Source organism: Ascaphus truei, chromosome 13 (assembly GCF_040206685.1).
Source record: "Ascaphus truei isolate aAscTru1 chromosome 13, aAscTru1.hap1, whole genome shotgun sequence".
In the NCBI taxonomy this organism is placed as follows: Eukaryota; Metazoa; Chordata; class Amphibia; order Anura; family Ascaphidae; genus Ascaphus; species Ascaphus truei.
The window spans coordinates 1,744,776-1,763,383 of NC_134495.1; the positions used below are offsets into that span (position 1 = coordinate 1,744,776).

At 56.9% G+C, this 18,608-nt stretch overlaps 1 protein-coding gene across 2 annotated transcripts in view; it reads right to left on the reverse strand.

Annotated features, from left to right (window-relative positions):
- The window catches only part of SUSD2 (sushi domain containing 2), a 170,826-nt gene extending 152,538 nt beyond the window's left edge, over positions 1 to 18,288 (reverse strand). For both annotated transcript variants that reach the window (XM_075568065.1, XM_075568066.1), the window contains exon 1: positions 18,079 to 18,288. In XM_075568065.1, coding sequence (XP_075424180.1) covers positions 18,079 to 18,157 — 79 coding nt within the window. In that variant the 5' untranslated portion in view covers positions 18,158 to 18,288. The remainder of the gene's footprint in view (positions 1 to 18,078) is intronic.
- Positions 18,289 to 18,608: the final 320 nt, after the last annotated feature.

The following is an 18,608-nucleotide window of genomic DNA, read 5'->3' on the forward strand; positions in this document are numbered from 1 at the left end:
CTCTATCTGCCCCGGGGCTGGAATAGTGGACGTGTTACATGGGTCAGAGCCGCTCTATCTGCCCTGGGCTGGAATAGTGGACGTGTTACATGGGTCAGAGCCGCACTATCTGCCCTGGGCTGGAATAGTGGACGTGTTACATGGGTCAGAGCCGCTCTATCTGCCCTGGGCTGGAATAGTGGAGGTGTTACATGGGTCAGAGCCGCACTATCTGCCCCGGGGCTGGAATAGTGGACGTGTTACATGGGTCAGAGCCGCACTATCTGCCCCGGGGCTGGAATAGTGGACGTGTTACATGGGTCAGAGCCGCACTATCTGCCCTGGGGCTGGAATAGTGGACGTGTTACATGGGTCAGAGCCGCACTATCTGCCCCGGGGCTGGAATAGTGGACGTGTTACATGGGTCAGAGCTGCATTATCTGCCCCGGGGCTGGAATAGTGGACATGTTACATGGGTCAGAGCCGCTCTATCTGCCCTGGGGCTGGAATAGTGGACGTGTTACATGGGTCAGAGCCGCTCTATCTGCCCTGGGCTGGAACAGTGGACGTGTTACATGGGTCAGAGCCGCTCTATCTGCCCCGGGGCTGGAATAGTGGACGTGTTACATGGGTCAGAGCCGCTCTATCTGCCCTGGGCTGGAATAGTGGAGGTGTTACATGGGTCAGAGCCGCTCTATCTGCCCCAGGGCTGGAATAGTGGACGTGTTACATGGGTCAGAGCCGCTCTATCTGCCCTGGGCTGGAATAGTGGACGTGTTACATGGGTCAGAGCCGCACTATCTGCCCTGGGGCTGGAATAGTGGACGTGTTACATGGGTCAGAGCCGCACTATCTGCCCCGGGGCTGGAATAGTGGACGTGTTACATGGGTCAGAGCCGCACTATCTGCCCTGGGGCTGGAATAGTGGACGTGTTACATGGGTCAGAGCCGCACTATCTGCCCCGGGGCTGGAATAGTGGACGTGTTACATGGGTCAGAGCCGCTCTATCTGCCCCTGGGCTGGAATAGTGGACGTGTTACATGGGTCAGAGCCGCACTATCTGCCCTGGGGCTGGAATAGTGGACGTGTTACATGGGTCAGAGCCGCATTATCTGCCCTGGGGCTGGAATAGTGGACGTGTTACATGGGTCAGAGCCGCTCTCTCTGCCCGGGGCTGGAATAGTGGACGTGTTACATGGGTCAGAGCCGCTCTATCTGCCCTGGGCTGGAATAGTGGAGGTGTTACATGGGTCAGAGCCGCTCTATCTGCCCCGGGGCTGGAATAGTGGACGTGTTACATGGGTCAGAGCCGCTCTATCTGCCCCGGGGCTGGAATAGTGGACGTGTTACATGGGTCAGAGCCGCTCTATCTGCCCCGGGGCTGGAATAGTGGACGTGTTACATGGGTCAGAGCCGCTCTATCTGCCCCGGGGCTGGAATAGTGGACGTGTTACATGGGTCAGAGCCGCTCTATCTGCCCCGGGGCTGGAATAGTGGACGTGTTACATGGGTCAGAGCCGCTCTATCTGCCCTGGGCTGGAATAGTGGACGTGTTACATGGGTCAGAGCCGCTCTATCTGCCCATGGCTGGAATAGTGGACGTGTTACATGGGTCAGAGCCGCTCTATCTGCCCTGGGCTGGAATAGTGGACGTGTTACATGGGTCAGAGCCGCTCTATCTGCCCCGGGGCTGGAATAGTGGACGTGTTACATGGGTCAGAGCTGCTCTATCTGCCCCGGGGCTGGAATAGTGGACGTGTTACATGGGTCAGAGCCGCTCTATCTGCCCTGGGGCTGGAATAGTGGACGTGTTACATGGGTCAGAGCCGCACTATCTGCCCCGGGGCTGGAATAGTGGACGTGTTACATGGGTCAGAGCCGCTCTATCTGCCCTGGGGCTGGAATAGTGGACGTGTTACATGGGTCAGAGCCGCTCTATCTGCCCCGGGGCTGGAATAGTGGACGTGTTACATGGGTCAGAGCCGCTCTATCTGCCCTGGGGCTGGAATAGTGGACGTGTTACATGGGTCAGAGCCGCTCTATCTGCCCATGGCTGGAATAGTGGACGTGTTACATGGGTCAGAGCCGCTCTATCTGCCCTGGGCTGGAATAGTGGACGTGTTACATGGGTCAGAGCCGCTCTATCTGCCCCGGGGCTGGAATAGTGGACGTGTTACATGGGTCAGAGCCGCTCTATCTGCCCCGGGGCTGGAATAGTGGACGTGTTACATGGGTCAGAGCCGCTCTATCTGCCCTGGGGCTGGAATAGTGGACGTGTTACATGGGTCAGAGCCGCACTATCTGCCCTGGGCTGGAATAGTGGACGTGTTACATGGGTCAGAGCCGCTCTATCTGCCCTGGGGCTGGAATAGTGGACGTGTTACATGGGTCAGAGCCGCCCTATCTGCCCTGGGGCTGGAATAGTAGAGGTGTTACATGGGTCAGAGCCGCACTATCTGCCCCGGGGCTGGAATAGTGGAGGTGTTACATGGGTCAGAGCCGCTCTCTCTGCCCTGGGCTGGAATAGTGGACGTGTTACATGGGTCAGAGCCGCCCTATCTGCCCTGGGGCTGGAATAGTAGAGGTGTTACATGGGTCAGAGCCGCACTATCTGCCCTGGGCTGGAATAGTGGACGTGTTACATGGGTCAGAGCCGCTCTATCTGCCCTGGGGCTGGAATAGTGGACGTGTTACATGGGTCAGAGCCGCCCTATCTGCCCTGGGGCTGGAATAGTAGAGGTGTTACATGGGTCAGAGCCGCACTATCTGCCCTGGGGCTGGAATAGTGGACGTGTTACATGGGTCAGAGCCGCTCTCTCTGCCCTGGGCTGGAATAGTGGACGTGTTACATGGGTCAGAGCCGCTCTCTCTGCCCTGGGCTGGAATAGTGGACGTGTTACATGGGTCAGAGCCGCATTATCTGCCCCGGGGCTGGAATAGTGGAGGTGTTACATGGGTCAGAGCCGCTCTATCTGCCCTGGGGCTGGAATAGTGGACGTGTTACATGGGTCAGAGCCGCTCTATCTGCCCTGGGCTGGAATAGTGGACGTGTTACATGGGTCAGAGCCGCTCTATCTGCCCTGGGCTGGAATAGTGGAGGTGTTACATGGGTCAGAGCCGCTCTATCTGCCCCGGGGCTGGAATAGTGGACGTGTTACATGGGTCAGAGCCGGTCTATCTGCCCCGGGGCTGGAATAGTGGACGTGTTACATGGGTCAGAGCCGCTCTCTCTGCCCTGGGCTGGAATAGTGGACGTGTTACATGGGTCAGAGCCGCTCTATCTGCCCTGGGGCTGGAATAGTGGACGTGTTACATGGGTCAGAGCCGCTCTATCTGCCCTGGGCTGGAATAGTGGACGTGTTACATGGGTCAGAGCCGCACTATCTGCCCCGGGGCTGGAATAGTGGACGTGTTACATGGGTCAGAGCCGCACTATCTGCCCTGGGCTGGAATAGTGGACGTGTTACATGGGTCAGAGCCGCTCTATCTGCCCCGGGGCTGGAATAGTGGAGGTGTTACATGGGTCAGAGCCGCTCTATCTGCCCTGGGCTGGAATAGTGGACGTGTTACATGGGTCAGAGCCGCTCTATCTGCCCCGGGGCTGGAATAGTGGACGTGTTACATGAGTCAGAGCCGCTCTATCTGCCCCGGGGCTGGAATAGTGGAGGTGTTACATGGGTCAGAGCCGCATTATCTGCCCTGGGCTGGAATAGTGGACGTGTTACATGGGTCAGAGCCGCACTATCTGCCCCGTGGCTGGAATAGTGGACGTGTTACATGGGTCAGAGCCGCTCTATCTGCCCCGGGGCTGGAATAGTGGACGTGTTACATGGGTCAGAGCCGCTCTATCTGCCCTGGGGCTGGAATAGTGGACGTGTTACATGGGTCAGAGCCGCTCTATCTGCCCTGGGCTGGAATAGTGGACGTGTTACATGGGTCAGAGCCGCTCTATCTGCCCCGGGGCTGGAATAGTGGACGTGTTACATGGGTCAGAGCCGCTCTATCTGCCCTGGGGCTGGAATAGTGGACGTGTTACATGGGTCAGAGCCGCCCTATCTGCCCTGGGGCTGGAATAGTGGACGTGTTACATGGGTCAGAGCCGCTCTATCTGCCCCGGGGCTGGAATAGTGGACGTGTTACATGGGTCAGAGACGCTCTATCTGCCCTGGGCTGGAATAGTGGACGTGTTACATGGGTCAGAGCCGCTCTATCTGCCCTGGGGCTGGAATAGTGGACGTGTTACATGGGTCAGAGCCGCCCTATCTGCCCTGGGGCTGGAATAGTGGACGTGTTACATGGGTCAGAGCCGCTCTATCTGCCCGGGGCTGGAATAGTGGAGGTGTTACATGGGTCAGAGCCGCTCTATCTGCCCTGGGCTGGAATAGTGGACGTGTTACATGGGTCAGAGCCGCTCTATCTGCCCTGGGCTGGAATAGTGGACGTGTTACATGGGTCAGAGCCGCTCTATCTGCCCTGGGGCTGGAATAGTGGACGTGTTACATGGGTCAGAGCCGCTCTATCTGCCCTGGGGCTGGAATAGTGGACGTGTTACATGGGTCAGAGCCGCTCTATCTGCCCCGGGGCTGGAATAGTGGAGGTGTTACATGGGTCAGAGCCGCACTATCTGCCCCGGGCTGGAATAGTGGAGGTGTTACATGGGTCAGAGCCGCTCTATCTGCCCCGGGGCTGGAATAGTGGACGTGTTACATGGGTCAGAGCCGCTCTATCTGCCCTGGGCTGGAATAGTGGACGTGTTACATGGGTCAGAGCCGCTCTATCTGCCCCGGGGCTGGAATAGTGGACGTGTTACATGGGTCAGAGCCGCTCTATCTGCCCTGGGGCTGGAATAGTGGACGTGTTACATGGGTCAGAGCCGCACTATCTGCCCCGGGGCTAGAATAGTGGACGTGTTACATGGGTCAGAGCCGCACTATCTGCCCTGGGCTGGAATAGTGGACGTGTTACATGGGTCAGAGCCGCTCTATCTGCCCTGGGCTGGAATAGTGGACGTGTTACATGGGTCAGAGCCGCTCTATCTGCCCCGGGGCTGGAATAGTGGAGGTGTTACATGGGTCAGAGCCGCACTATCTGCCCTGGGCTGGAATAGTGGACGTGTTACATGGGTCAGAGCCGCTCTATCTGCCCCGGGGCTGGAATAGTGGACGTGTTACATGGGTCAGAGCCGCTCTATCTGCCCCGGGGCTGGAATAGTGGACGTGTTACATGGGTCAGAGCCGCTCTATCTGCCCAGGGGCTGGAATAGTGGACGTGTTACATGGGTCAGAGCCGCACTATCTGCCCTGGGGCTGGAATAGTGGACGTGTTACATGGGTCAGAGCCGCTCTATCTGCCCTGGGGCTGGAATAGTGGACGTGTTACATGGGTTAGAGCCGCACTATCTGCCCTGGGGCTGGAATAGTGGACGTGTTACATGGGTCAGAGCCGCTCTATCTGCCCCGGGGCTGGAATAGTGGAGGTGTTACATGGGTCAGAGCCGCACTATCTGCCCCGGGCTGGAATAGTGGACGTGTTACATGGGTCAGAGCCGCTCTATATGCCCCGGGGCTGGAATAGTGGACGTGTTACATGGGTCAGAGCCGCACTATCTGCCCTGGGGCTGGAATAGTGGACGTGTTACATGGGTCAGAGCCGCTCTATCTGCCCTGGGCTGGAATAGTGGACGTGTTACATGGGTCAGAGCCGCTCTATATGCCCCGGGGCTGGAATAGTGGACGTGTTACATGGGTCAGAGCCGCTCTATATGCCCCGGGGCTGGAATAGTGGACGTGTTACATGGGTCAGAGCCGCTCTATATGCCCCGGGGCTGGAATAGTGGACGTGTTACATGGGTCAGAGCCGCACTATCTGCCCTGGGGCTGGAATAGTGGACGTGTTACATGGGTCAGAGCCGCTCAATCTGCCCTGGGCTGGAATAGTGGACGTGTTACATGGGTCAGAGCCGCTCTATCTGCCCCGGGGCTGGAATAGTGGACGTGTTACATGGGTCAGAGCCGCACTATCTGCCCTGGGCTGGAATAGTGGACGTGTTACATGGGTCAGAGCCGCACTATCTGCCCTGGGGCTGGAATAGTGGACGTGTTACATGGGTAAGAGCCGCTCTATCTGCCCTGGGCTGGAATAGTGGAGGTGTTACATGGGTCAGAGCCGCACTATCTGCCCTGGGCTGGAATAGTGGACGTGTTACATGGGTCAGAGCCGCTCTATCTGCCCTGGGCTGGAATAGTGGAGGTGTTACATGGGTCAGAGCCGCATTATCTGCCCTGGGGCTGGAATAGTGGACGTGTTACATGGGTCAGAGACGCTCTATCTGCCCTGGGGCTGGAATAGTGGACGTGTTACATGGGTCAGAGCCGCTCTATCTGCCCTGGGGCTGGAATAGTGGACGTGTTACATGGGTCAGAGCCGCCCTATCTGCCCTGGGGCTGGAATAGTGGACGTGTTACATGGGTCAGAGCCGCTCTATCTGCCCTGGGGCTGGAATAGTGGACGTGTTACATGGGTCAGAGCCGCCCTATCTGCCCTGGGGCTGGAATAGTAGACGTGTTACATGGGTCAGAGCCGCTCTATCTGCCCTGGGCTGGAATAGTGGAGGTGTTACATGGGTCAGAGCCGCATTATCTGCCCTGGGGCTGGAATAGTGGACGTGTTACATGGGTCAGAGCCGCCCTATCTGCCCTGGGGCTGGAATAGTAGACGTGTTACATGGGTCAGAGCCGCCCTATCTGCCCTGGGGCTGGAATAGTAGACGTGTTACATGGGTCAGAGCCGCTCTATCTGCCCTGGGGCTGGAATAGTGGACGTGTTACATGGGTCAGAGCCGCATTATCTGCCCCGGGGCTGGAATAGTGGAGGTGTTACATGGGTCAGAGCCGCTCTATCTGCCCTGGGCTGGAATAGTGGACGTGTTACATGGGTCAGAGCCGCATTATCTGCCCCGGGGCTGGAATAGTGGACGTGTTACATGGGTCAGAGCCGCTCTATCTGCCCTGGGGCTGGAATAGTGGACGTGTTACATGGGTCAGAGCCGCCCTATCTGCCCTGGGGCTGGAATAGTGGACGTGTTACATGGGTCAGAGCCGCTCTATCTGCCCCGGGGCTGGAATAGTGGACGTGTTACATGGGTCAGAGCCGCTCTATCTGCCCTGGGCTGGAATAGTGGACGTGTTACATGGGTCAGAGCCGCTCTATCTGCCCTGGGGCTGGAATAGTGGACGTGTTACATGGGTCAGAGCCGCCCTATCTGCCCTGGGGCTGGAATAGTGGACGTGTTACATGGGTCAGAGCCGCTCTATCTGCCCGGGGCTGGAATAGTGGAGGTGTTACATGGGTCAGAGCCGCACTATCTGCCCCGGGGCTGGAATAGTGGAGGTGTTACATGGGTCAGAGCCGCTCTATCTGCCCTGGGGCTGGAATAGTGGACGTGTTACATGGGTCAGAGCCGCTCTATCTGCCCTGGGGCTGGAATAGTGGACGTGTTACATGGGTCAGAGCCGCTCTATCTGCCCTGGGCTGGAATAGTGGACGTGTTACATGGGTCAGAGCCGTTCTATCTGCCCTGGGCTGGAATAGTGGACGTGTTACATGGGTCAGAGCCGCTCTATCTGCCCCGGGGCTGGAATAGTGGACGTGTTACATGGGTCAGAGCCGCTCTATCTGCCCCGGGGCTAGAATAGTGGACGTGTTACATGGGTCAGAGCCGCACTATCTGCCCTGGGGCTGGAATAGTGGAGGTGTTACATGGGTCAGAGCCGCTCTATCTGCCCCGGGGCTGGAATAGTGGACGTGTTACATGGGTCAGAGCCGCTCTATCTGCCCCGGGGCTGGAATAGTGGACGTGTTACATGGGTCAGAGCCACCCTATCTGCCCTGGGCTGGAATAGTGGAGGTGTTACATGGGTCAGAGCCGCACTATCTGCCCTGGGCTGGAATAGTGGACGTGTTACATGGGTCAGAGCCGCTCTATCTGCCCTGGGCTGGAATAGTGGACGTGTTACATGGGTCAGAGCCGCTCTATCTGCCCCGGGGCTGGAATAGTGGACGTGTTACATGGGTCAGAGCCGCTCTATCTGCCCTGGGCTGGAATAGTGGACGTGTTACATGGGTCAGAGCCGCACTATCTGCCCTGGGCTGGAATAGTGGACGTGTTACATGGGTCAGAGCCGCTCTATCTGCCCCGGGGCTGGAATAGTGGACGTGTTACATGGGTCAGAGCCGCTCTATCTGCCCTGGGCTGGAATAGTGGACGTGTTACATGGGTCAGAGCCGCTCTATCTGCCCTGGGGCTGGAATAGTGGACGTGTTACATGGGTCAGAGCCGCTCTATCTGCCCGGGGCTGGAATAGTGGACGTGTTACATGGGTCAGAGCCGCTCTATCTGCCCCGGGGCTGGAATAGTGGACGTGTTACATGGGTCAGAGCCGCTCTATCTGCCCTGGGCTGGAATAGTGGACGTGTTACATGGGTCAGAGCCGCACTATCTGCCCTGGGGCTGGAATAGTGGAGGTGTTACATGGGTCAGAGCCGCTCTATCTGCCCCGGGGCTGGAATAGTGGACGTGTTACATGGGTCAGAGCCGCACTATCTGCCCTGGGGCTGGAATAGTGGACGTGTTACATGGGTCAGAGCCGCTCTATCTGCCCTGGGCTGGAATAGTGGACGTGTTACATGGGTCAGAGCCGCTCTATCTGCCCTGGGCTGGAATAGTGGACGTGTTACATGGGTCAGAGCCGCACTATCTGCCCTGGGGCTGGAATAGTGGAGGTGTTACATGGGTCAGAGCCGCTCTATCTGCCCCGGGGCTGGAATAGTGGACGTGTTACATGGGTCAGAGCCGCACTATCTGCCCTGGGGCTGGAATAGTGGACGTGTTACATGGGTCAGAGCCGCTCTATCTGCCCTGGGCTGGAATAGTGGACGTGTTACATGGGTCAGAGCCGCTCTATCTGCCCCGGGGCTGGAATAGTGGAGGTGTTACATGGGTCAGAGCCGCACTATCTGCCCTGGGGCTGGAATAGTGGACGTGTTACATGGGTCAGAGCCGCTCTATCTGCCCCGGGGCTGGAATAGTGGACGTGTTACATGGGTCAGAGCCGCTCTATCTGCCCAGGGGCTGGAATAGTGGACGTGTTACATGGGTCAGAGCCGCTCTATCTGCCCCGGGGCTGGAATAGTGGAGGTGTTACATGGGTCAGAGCCGCACTATCTGCCCTGGGGCTGGAATAGTGGACGTGTTACATGGGTCAGAGCCGCTCTATCTGCCCCGGGGCTGGAATAGTGGAGGTGTTACATGGGTCAGAGCCGCACTATCTGCCCCGGGCTGGAATAGTGGAGGTGTTACATGGGTCAGAGCCGCTCTATCTGCCCCGGGGCTGGAATAGTGGACGTGTTACATGGGTCAGAGCCGCTCTATCTGCCCCGGGGCTGGAATAGTGGACGTGTTACATGGGTCAGAGCCGCTCTATCTGCCCTGGGGCTGGAATAGTGGACGTGTTACATGGGTCAGAGCTGCTCTATCTGCCCTGGGCTGGAATAGTGGAGGTGTTACATGGGTCAGAGCCGCTCTATCTGCCCTGGGCTGGAATAGTGGACGTGTTACATGGGTCAGAGCCGCATTATCTGCCCTGGGGCTGGAATAGTGGACGTGTTACATGGGTCAGAGCCGCTCTATCTGCCCCGGGGCTGGAATAGTGGAGGTGTTACATGGGTCAGAGCCGCTCTATCTGCCCCGGGGCTGGAATAGTGGACGTGTTACATGGGTCAGAGCCGCTCTATCTGCCCAGGGGCTGGAATAGTGGACGTGTTACATGGGTCAGAGCCGCTCTATCTGCCCTGGGGCTGGAATAGTGGACGTGTTACATGGGTCAGAGCCGCTCTATCTGCCCCGGGGCTGGAATAGTGGAGGTGTTACATGGGTCAGAGCCGCACTATCTGCCCTGGGGCTGGAATAGTGGACGTGTTACATGGGTCAGAGCCGCACTATCTGCCCCGGGGCTGGAATAGTGGACGTGTTACATGGGTCAGAGCCGCTCTATCTGCCCTGGGCTGGAATAGTGGACGTGTTACATGGGTCAGAGCCGCTCTATCTGCCCTGGGGCTGGAATAGTGGACGTGTTACATGGGTCAGAGCCGCTCTATCTGCCCCGGGGCTGGAATAGTGGACGTGTTACATGGGTCAGAGCCGCTCTATCTGCCCTGGGCTGGAATAGTGGACGTGTTACATGGGTCAGAGCCGCACTATCTGCCCTGGGGCTGGAATAGTGGAGGTGTTACATGGGTCAGAGCCGCTCTATCTGCCCCGGGGCTGGAATAGTGGACGTGTTACATGGGTCAGAGCCGCACTATCTGCCCTGGGGCTGGAATAGTGGACGTGTTACATGGGTCAGAGCCGCATTATCTGCCCTGGGGCTGGAATAGTGGACGTGTTACATGGGTCAGAGCCGCTCTATCTGCCCTGGGCTGGAATAGTGGACGTGTTACATGGGTCAGAGCCGCTCTATCTGCCCCGGGGCTGGAATAGTGGAGGTGTTACATGGGTCAGAGCCGCACTATCTGCCCTGGGGCTGGAATAGTGGACGTGTTACATGGGTCAGAGCCGCTCTATCTGCCCCGGGGCTGGAATAGTGGACGTGTTACATGGGTCAGAGCCGCTCTATCTGCCCAGGGGCTGGAATAGTGGACGTGTTACATGGGTCAGAGCCGCTCTATCTGCCCCGGGGCTGGAATAGTGGAGGTGTTACATGGGTCAGAGCCGCACTATCTGCCCTGGGGCTGGAATAGTGGACGTGTTACATGGGTCAGAGCCGCTCTATCTGCCCCGGGGCTGGAATAGTGGAGGTGTTACATGGGTCAGAGCCGCACTATCTGCCCCGGGCTGGAATAGTGGAGGTGTTACATGGGTCAGAGCCGCTCTATCTGCCCCGGGGCTGGAATAGTGGACGTGTTACATGGGTCAGAGCCGCTCTATCTGCCCCGGGGCTGGAATAGTGGACGTGTTACATGGGTCAGAGCCGCTCTATCTGCCCTGGGGCTGGAATAGTGGACGTGTTACATGGGTCAGAGCTGCTCTATCTGCCCTGGGCTGGAATAGTGGAGGTGTTACATGGGTCAGAGCCGCTCTATCTGCCCTGGGCTGGAATAGTGGACGTGTTACATGGGTCAGAGCCGCATTATCTGCCCTGGGGCTGGAATAGTGGACGTGTTACATGGGTCAGAGCCGCTCTATCTGCCCCGGGGCTGGAATAGTGGAGGTGTTACATGGGTCAGAGCCGCTCTATCTGCCCCGGGGCTGGAATAGTGGACGTGTTACATGGGTCAGAGCCGCTCTATCTGCCCAGGGGCTGGAATAGTGGACGTGTTACATGGGTCAGAGCCGCTCTATCTGCCCTGGGGCTGGAATAGTGGACGTGTTACATGGGTCAGAGCCGCTCTATCTGCCCCGGGGCTGGAATAGTGGAGGTGTTACATGGGTCAGAGCCGCACTATCTGCCCTGGGGCTGGAATAGTGGACGTGTTACATGGGTCAGAGCCGCACTATCTGCCCCGGGGCTGGAATAGTGGACGTGTTACATGGGTCAGAGCCGCTCTATCTGCCCAGGGGCTGGAATAGTGGACGTGTTACATGGGGCAGAGACGCTCTATCTGCCCTGGGCTGGAATAGTGGACGTGTTACATGGGTCAGAGCCGCTCTATCTGCCCTGGGGCTGGAATAGTGGACGTGTTACATGGGTCAGAGCCGCCCTATCTGCCCTGGGGCTGGAATAGTGGACGTGTTACATGGGTCAGAGCCGCTCTATCTGCCCTGGGCTGGAATAGTGGAGGTGTTACATGGGTCAGAGCCGCATTATCTGCCCTGGGCTGGAATAGTGGACGTGTTACATGGGGCAGAGCCGCACTATCTGCCCCGGGGCTGGAATAGTGGACGTGTTACATGGGTCAGAGCCGCTCTATCTGCCCCGGGGCTGGAATAGTGGAGGTGTTACATGGGTCAGAGCCGCATTATCTGCCCCGGGGCTGGAATAGTGGACGTGTTACATGGGTCAGAGCCGCTCTATCTGCCCCGGGGCTGGAATAGTGGACGTGTTACATGGGTCAGAGCCGCTCTATCTGCCCTGGGGCTAGAATAGTGGACGTGTTACATGGGTCAGAGCCGCTCTATCTGCCCTGGGCTGGAATAGTGGACGTGTTACATGGGTCAGAGCCGTTCTATCTGCCCTGGGGCTGGAATAGTGGACGTGTTACATGGGTCAGAGCCGCTCTATCTGCCCTGGGCTGGAATAGTGGAGGTGTTACATGGGTCAGAGCCGCTCTATCTGCCCTGGGCTGGAATAGTGGACGTGTTACATGGGTCAGAGCCGCACTATCTGCCCTGGGGCTGGAATAGTGGACGTGTTACATGGGTCAGAGCCGCTCTATCTGCCCTGGGGCTGGAATAGTGGACGTGTTACATGGGTCAGAGCCGCTCTATCTGCCCTGGGGCTGGAATAGTGGACGTGTTACATGGGTCAGAGCCGCACTATCTGCCCTGGGGCTGGAATAGTGGACGTGTTACATGGGTCAGAGCCGCTCTATCTGCCCTGGGGCTGGAATAGTGGACGTGTTACATGGGTCAGAGCCGCTCTATCTGCCCTGGGCTGGAATAGTGGACGTGTTACATGGGTCAGAGCCGCTCTATCTGCCCCGGGGCTGGAATAGTGGAGGTGTTACATGGGTCAGAGCCGCTCTATCTGCCCTGGGGCTGGAATAGTGGACGTGTTACATGGGTCAGAGCCGCACTATCTGCCCTGGGGCTGGAATAGTGGACGTGTTACATGGGTCAGAGACGCTCTATCTGCCCTGGGCTGGAATAGTGGACGTGTTACATGGGTCAGAGCCGCTCTATCTGCCCCGGGGCTGGAATAGTGGACGTGTTACATGGGTCAGAGCCGCTCTATCTGCCCCGGGGCTGGAATAGTGGACGTGTTACATGGGTCAGAGCCGCTCTATCTGCCCCGGGGCTGGAATAGTGGACGTGTTACATGGGTCAGAGCCGCACTATCTGCCCCGGGGCTGGAATAGTGGACGTGTTACATGGGTCAGAGCCGCTCTATCTGCCCCGGGGCTGGAATAGTGGACGTGTTACATGGGTCAGAGCCGCATTATCTGCCCTGGGGCTGGAATAGTGGACGTGTTACATGGGTCAGAGCCGCTCTATCTGCCCGGGGCTGGAATAGTGGACGTGTTACATGGGTCAGAGCCGCTCTATCTGCCCTGGGGCTGGAATAGTGGACGTGTTACATGGGTCAGAGCTGCACTATCTGCCCCGGGGCTGGAATAGTGGACGTGTTACATGGGTCAGAGCCGCTCTATCTGCCCTGGGCTGGAATAGTGGAGGTGTTACATGGGTCAGAGCCGCTCTATCTGCCCTGGGCTGGAATAGTGGACGTGTTACATGGGTCAGAGCCGCTCTATCTGCCCCGGGGCTGGAATAGTGGACGTGTTACATGGGTCAGAGCCGCTCTATCTGCCCCGGGGCTGGAATAGTGGACGTGTTACATGGGTCAGAGCCGCACTATCTGCCCTGGGGCTGGAATAGTGGACGTGTTACATGGGTCAGAGCCGCTCTATCTGCCCTGGGGCTGGAATAGTGGAGGTGTTACATGGGTCAGAGCCGTTCTATCTGCCCTGGGGCTGGAATAGTGGAGGTGTTACATGGGTCAGAGCCGCACTATCTGCCCCGGGGCTGGAATAGTGGACGTGTTACATGGGTCAGAGCCGCTCTATCTGCCCCGGGGCTGGAATAGTGGACGTGTTACATGGGTCAGAGCCGCATTATCTGCCCTGGGGCTGGAATAGTGGACGTGTTACATGGGTCAGAGCCGCTCTATCTGCCCGGGGCTGGAATAGTGGACGTGTTACATGGGTCAGAGCCGCTCTATCTGCCCTGGGGCTGGAATAGTGGACGTGTTACATGGGTCAGAGCTGCACTATCTGCCCCGGGGCTGGAATAGTGGACGTGTTACATGGGTCAGAGCCGCTCTATCTGCCCTGGGCTGGAATAGTGGAGGTGTTACATGGGTCAGAGCCGCTCTATCTGCCCCGGGGCTGGAATAGTGGACGTGTTACATGGGTCAGAGCCGCTCTATCTGCCCCGGGGCTGGAATAGTGGACGTGTTACATGGGTCAGAGCCGCTCTATCTGCCCTGGGGCTGGAATAGTGGAGGTGTTACATGGGTCAGAGCCGCTCTATCTGCCCGGGGCTGGAATAGTGGACGTGTTACATGGGTCAGAGCCGCTCTATCTGCCCTGGGGCTGGAATAGTGGACGTGTTACATGGGTCAGAGCCGCTCTATCTGCCCTGGGCTGGAATAGTGGATGTGTTACATGGGTCAGAGCCGCTCTATCTGCCCTGGGCTGGAATAGTGGACGTGTTACATGGGTCAGAGCCGCTCTATCTGCCCCGTGGCTGGAATAGTGGAATTGTTACATGGGTCAGAGCCGCACTATCTGCCCCGGGGCTGGAATAGTGGACGTGTTACATGGGTCAGAGCCGCTCTATCTGCCCTGGGCTGGAATCGTGGACGTGTTACATGGGTCAGAGCCGCTCTATCTGCCCTGGGGCTGGAATAGTGGACGTGTTACATGGGTCAGAGCCGCTCTATCTGCCCCGTGGCTGGAATAGTGGAATTGTTACATGGGTCAGAGCCGCTCTATCTGCCCTGGGCTGGAATAGTGGACGTGTTACATGGGTCAGAGCCGCTCTATCTGCCCCGGGCTGGAATAGTGGACGTGTTACATGGGTCAGAGCCGCTCTATCTGCCCCGGGGCTGGAATAGTGGACGTATTACATGGGTCAGAGCCGCTCTATCTGCCCTGGGCTGGAATAGTGGAGGTGTTACATGGGTCAGAGCCGGTCTATCTGCCCCGGGGCTGGAATAGTGGACGTGTTACATGGGTCAGAGCCGCTCTATCTGCCCTGGGGCTGGAATAGTGGACGTGTTACATGGGTCAGAGCCGCTCTATCTGCCCTGGGGCTGGAATAGTGGACGTGTTACATGGGTCAGAGCCGCTCTATCTGCCCTGGGGCTGGAATAGTGGACGTGTTACATGGGTCAGAGCCGCTCTATCTGCCCTGGGCTGGAATAGTGGACGTGTTACATGGGTCAGAGCCGCTCTATCTGCCCCGGGGCTGGAATAGTGGACGTGTTACATGGGTCAGAGCCGCCCTATCTGCCCTGGGCTGGAATAGTGGAGGTGTTACATGGGTCAGAGCCGCTCTATCTGCCCTGGGCTGGAATAGTGGACGTGTTACATGGGTCAGAGCCGCTCTATCTGCCCCGGGGCTGGAATAGTGGACGTGTTACATGGGTCAGAGCCGCTCTATCTGCCCTGGGCTGGAATAGTGGACGTGTTACATGGGTCAGAGCCGCACTATCTGCCCTGGGCTGGAATAGTGGACATGTTACATGGGTCAGAGCCGCTCTATCTGCCCTGGGCTGGAATAGTGGACGTGTTACATGGGTCAGAGCCGCTCTATCTGCCCTGGGGCTGGAATAGTGGACGTGTTACATGGGTCAGAGCCGCTCTATCTGCCCCGGGGCTGGAATAGTGGACGTGTTACATGGGTCAGAGCCGCTCTATCTGCCCGGGGCTGGAATAGTGGACGTGTTACATGGGTCAGAGCCGCACTATCTGCCCTGGGCTGGAATAGTGGACATGTTACATGGGTCAGAGCCGCTCTATCTGCCCCTGGGCTGGAATAGTGGAGGTGTTACATGGGTCAGAGCCGCTCTATCTGCCCTGGGCTGGAATAGTGGACGTGTTACATGGGTCAGAGCCGCTCTATCTGCCCTGGGGCTGGAATAGTGGACGTGTTACATGGGTCAGAGCCGCTCTATCTGCCCCGGGGCTGGAATAGTGGACGTGTTACATGGGTCAGAGCCGCTCTATCTGCCCTGGGCTGGAATAGTGGACGTGTTACAGCCTCTCTAATACCTTTTAAATGTTCTGTGTTTCCTAGGACCCGGTTGTACTGACGTCACTAACATATTTAAGGCAGAGATTCCCAACGCAGGGTTGCAACCCCCTACAGGGCAGCGGTGCGCAAAGTGGGGGGCGAACCCCCCAGCGGGGGCGCTGGATTTTTCAGGGGGGGCGCGGGCAGTTGCAAAGGCCCCGCGCTCTTCCCCGAGGCATTTAAATTAAATCCCGGGGGATCGCGTGAGGCCTTTGCAACTCTAAAACTTACCTTGACTCTGCCGGCGTGTCCAAGGCAATGTGGCATCAAATGACGGGGCGGGGTTATGTGACGTGACGCCACATGACCCCACAGCATCATTTGATGCCGCGCGAGGTAAGGAGGGGGGGGGGGGCGGGGCGCAGAATGCAGGAGAGCAGGGGGGGGGCGCAGCAAAAAAAGTTTGTGCGCCCCTGCCATAGGGGTCCGAGACGTGTCTCAAAGGTGTTCCCCCCAAAATATATATACGTAATGGCGGATGCCAGGCATTATAGCGGGTACCTGAGCCTGTATGGGGACTGCGCACTCAGTAAGGCCCCAAACTGCCCCTTAGCGTGTGAGGGGTATCGCTGTAAGTGACAGCGGGAGCTTCCAAAGTCGCTCCCCACAATGCTTTGCATCCACAGCTGCAAGGCATTGTGGGACGTGACTTTGGAAGCTCCCTCAGTGAGTGACAGCGATACCACCTGTCTGCACACACCAAGGGGCAGTTTGGGGTCTTATTAAGCCTGTGTTCCCGCACAAGCTCAGGACACTATACGGCCTATGATTGGGCTAAAGGATGTATTAATTGGAGTCTCGCGCAAAAACATTTTCTAGCAGGGGGTGCGCCGCGTATTAAAGGTCGGGAACCGCCGACGCCGATAAATAACAGTAAATCATGTTTTGAAGTTAGTTTGTAAACATGGTGAGCAGACACTTTAGACGCTCTGACATTGGGCACATGACAAGATGGAGATCCCTGAACCGCGCTCATTTCAGCGATTTCGGTGATCCCTGGGTATGGAGATACTTTCCTGGGAAAGGTGCAGTCTGTAATTCCGCATGTTAAAATCCCCGCGTCACGCCGGCCAATAGGAAGCCGTGACAGATGATGCTGCTGCTTCCTATTGGCCTGCGTAAAGCAGGAGATTTTCTCCGCCATTTTGTTTCCCCTGGAGGACACCATACGTGTGGCACGTTTCCAGCTGTGTATCTTTGGAAGCAGGGGTCCTAGCGTGTTTCCGCTCCGGGACCCCCTGTTTCCTGCCTATCTTAAAAGGGAAAAAGGGGAGGAGGGATAACAAATGAGCAGAGGGAAGTTCTCCTTCCTGAGCGGGACAGTGGTTGTGAGGCAGAGAGAATGTGGAAATGTAACATCCTGTCCAGTGTAACTCCTCCATATAACAGCTCACTGACACATGATGGGCAAAGTAGGAAGGATACAAGATGATACAATTATGGTACATGTCCAGACTGCCTTGCACTGTCACTTTAACCACAAAGATGCAGCCTTTAATAACAATAATAATTATATTTCATATATATATATTAAAGAAGAGACAGCACACTGATGGGTCAAATACCAGCAAAAAACTGTATTGATTACAGAGGGCACCGCAACCAGCGTTTCGGTCACCGTAACGGGGCCTTCCTCAGGGCCCTGCATGACCCTCTGGTAATTATTTCTTCAATATACATATGACTTGAGCATCTGTACTCTGCCTGAGTTTGTGTGCCAACTGCTTTTTTCTATGTAATATATATATATATACCGGTATACATACACACGCACACACGCACACACGCACACACGCACACACGCACACACGCACACACGCACACACGCACACACGCACACACGCACACACGCACACACGCACACACATACACACATACACACACACATACATACACACATACACATACACACACACACACACACACACACACACACACACACACACACATACACACACACATACACACACACAATGAATTAAGCCTGAATAGCTCCATAGATATTACAGATACACAGTATTGTAATGCTAATTGCTGCACTAATTCACTAATGCACTAATAGCTGAGGCTGCTCACGCACACTTACCTGAGACATCACAGGTGAAGGAGCAGAGGATAACAAGAAACGTAGTGATGGGCACAAATAGCCGCATGATCTTCTGCATGCCGGGTACCTGCTGCTCTGTGCAGGGACCTCACACCCAGTCCCAGTGCCCAGTGCTGGGGAGGAGGGTGCTGTGTCTCTCCCTGTCACAGGAGAGGTGATGTCTGCTCAGGCTGGGACGGCAAACCTAGCCCAGGCAGCCCCGGGGGCGGGTGCAGACAACACAAAGCAGACTTTAAAACTTTGAACCTGGCAATTTTCCCAGGCACAGACTGAGTGTGTGTGAGAGAGACTGTGTATGTGTGTGTGAGAGTGTGAGAGTGTGAGAGTGTGAGAGTGTGAGTATGTGAGAGTGTGAGTGTAAGCGTGTATGTGTGTGTGTGTGAGAGTGTTAGTGTGTGAGTATGTGAGAGTGAGCATGTGTGTGTATGTGAGTGAGCGTGTGTGTGAGAGACTGTGTATGTGTGTGTGTGTGTATGTGTGTGTGTCTGAGTATGTGAATGTGAGTATGT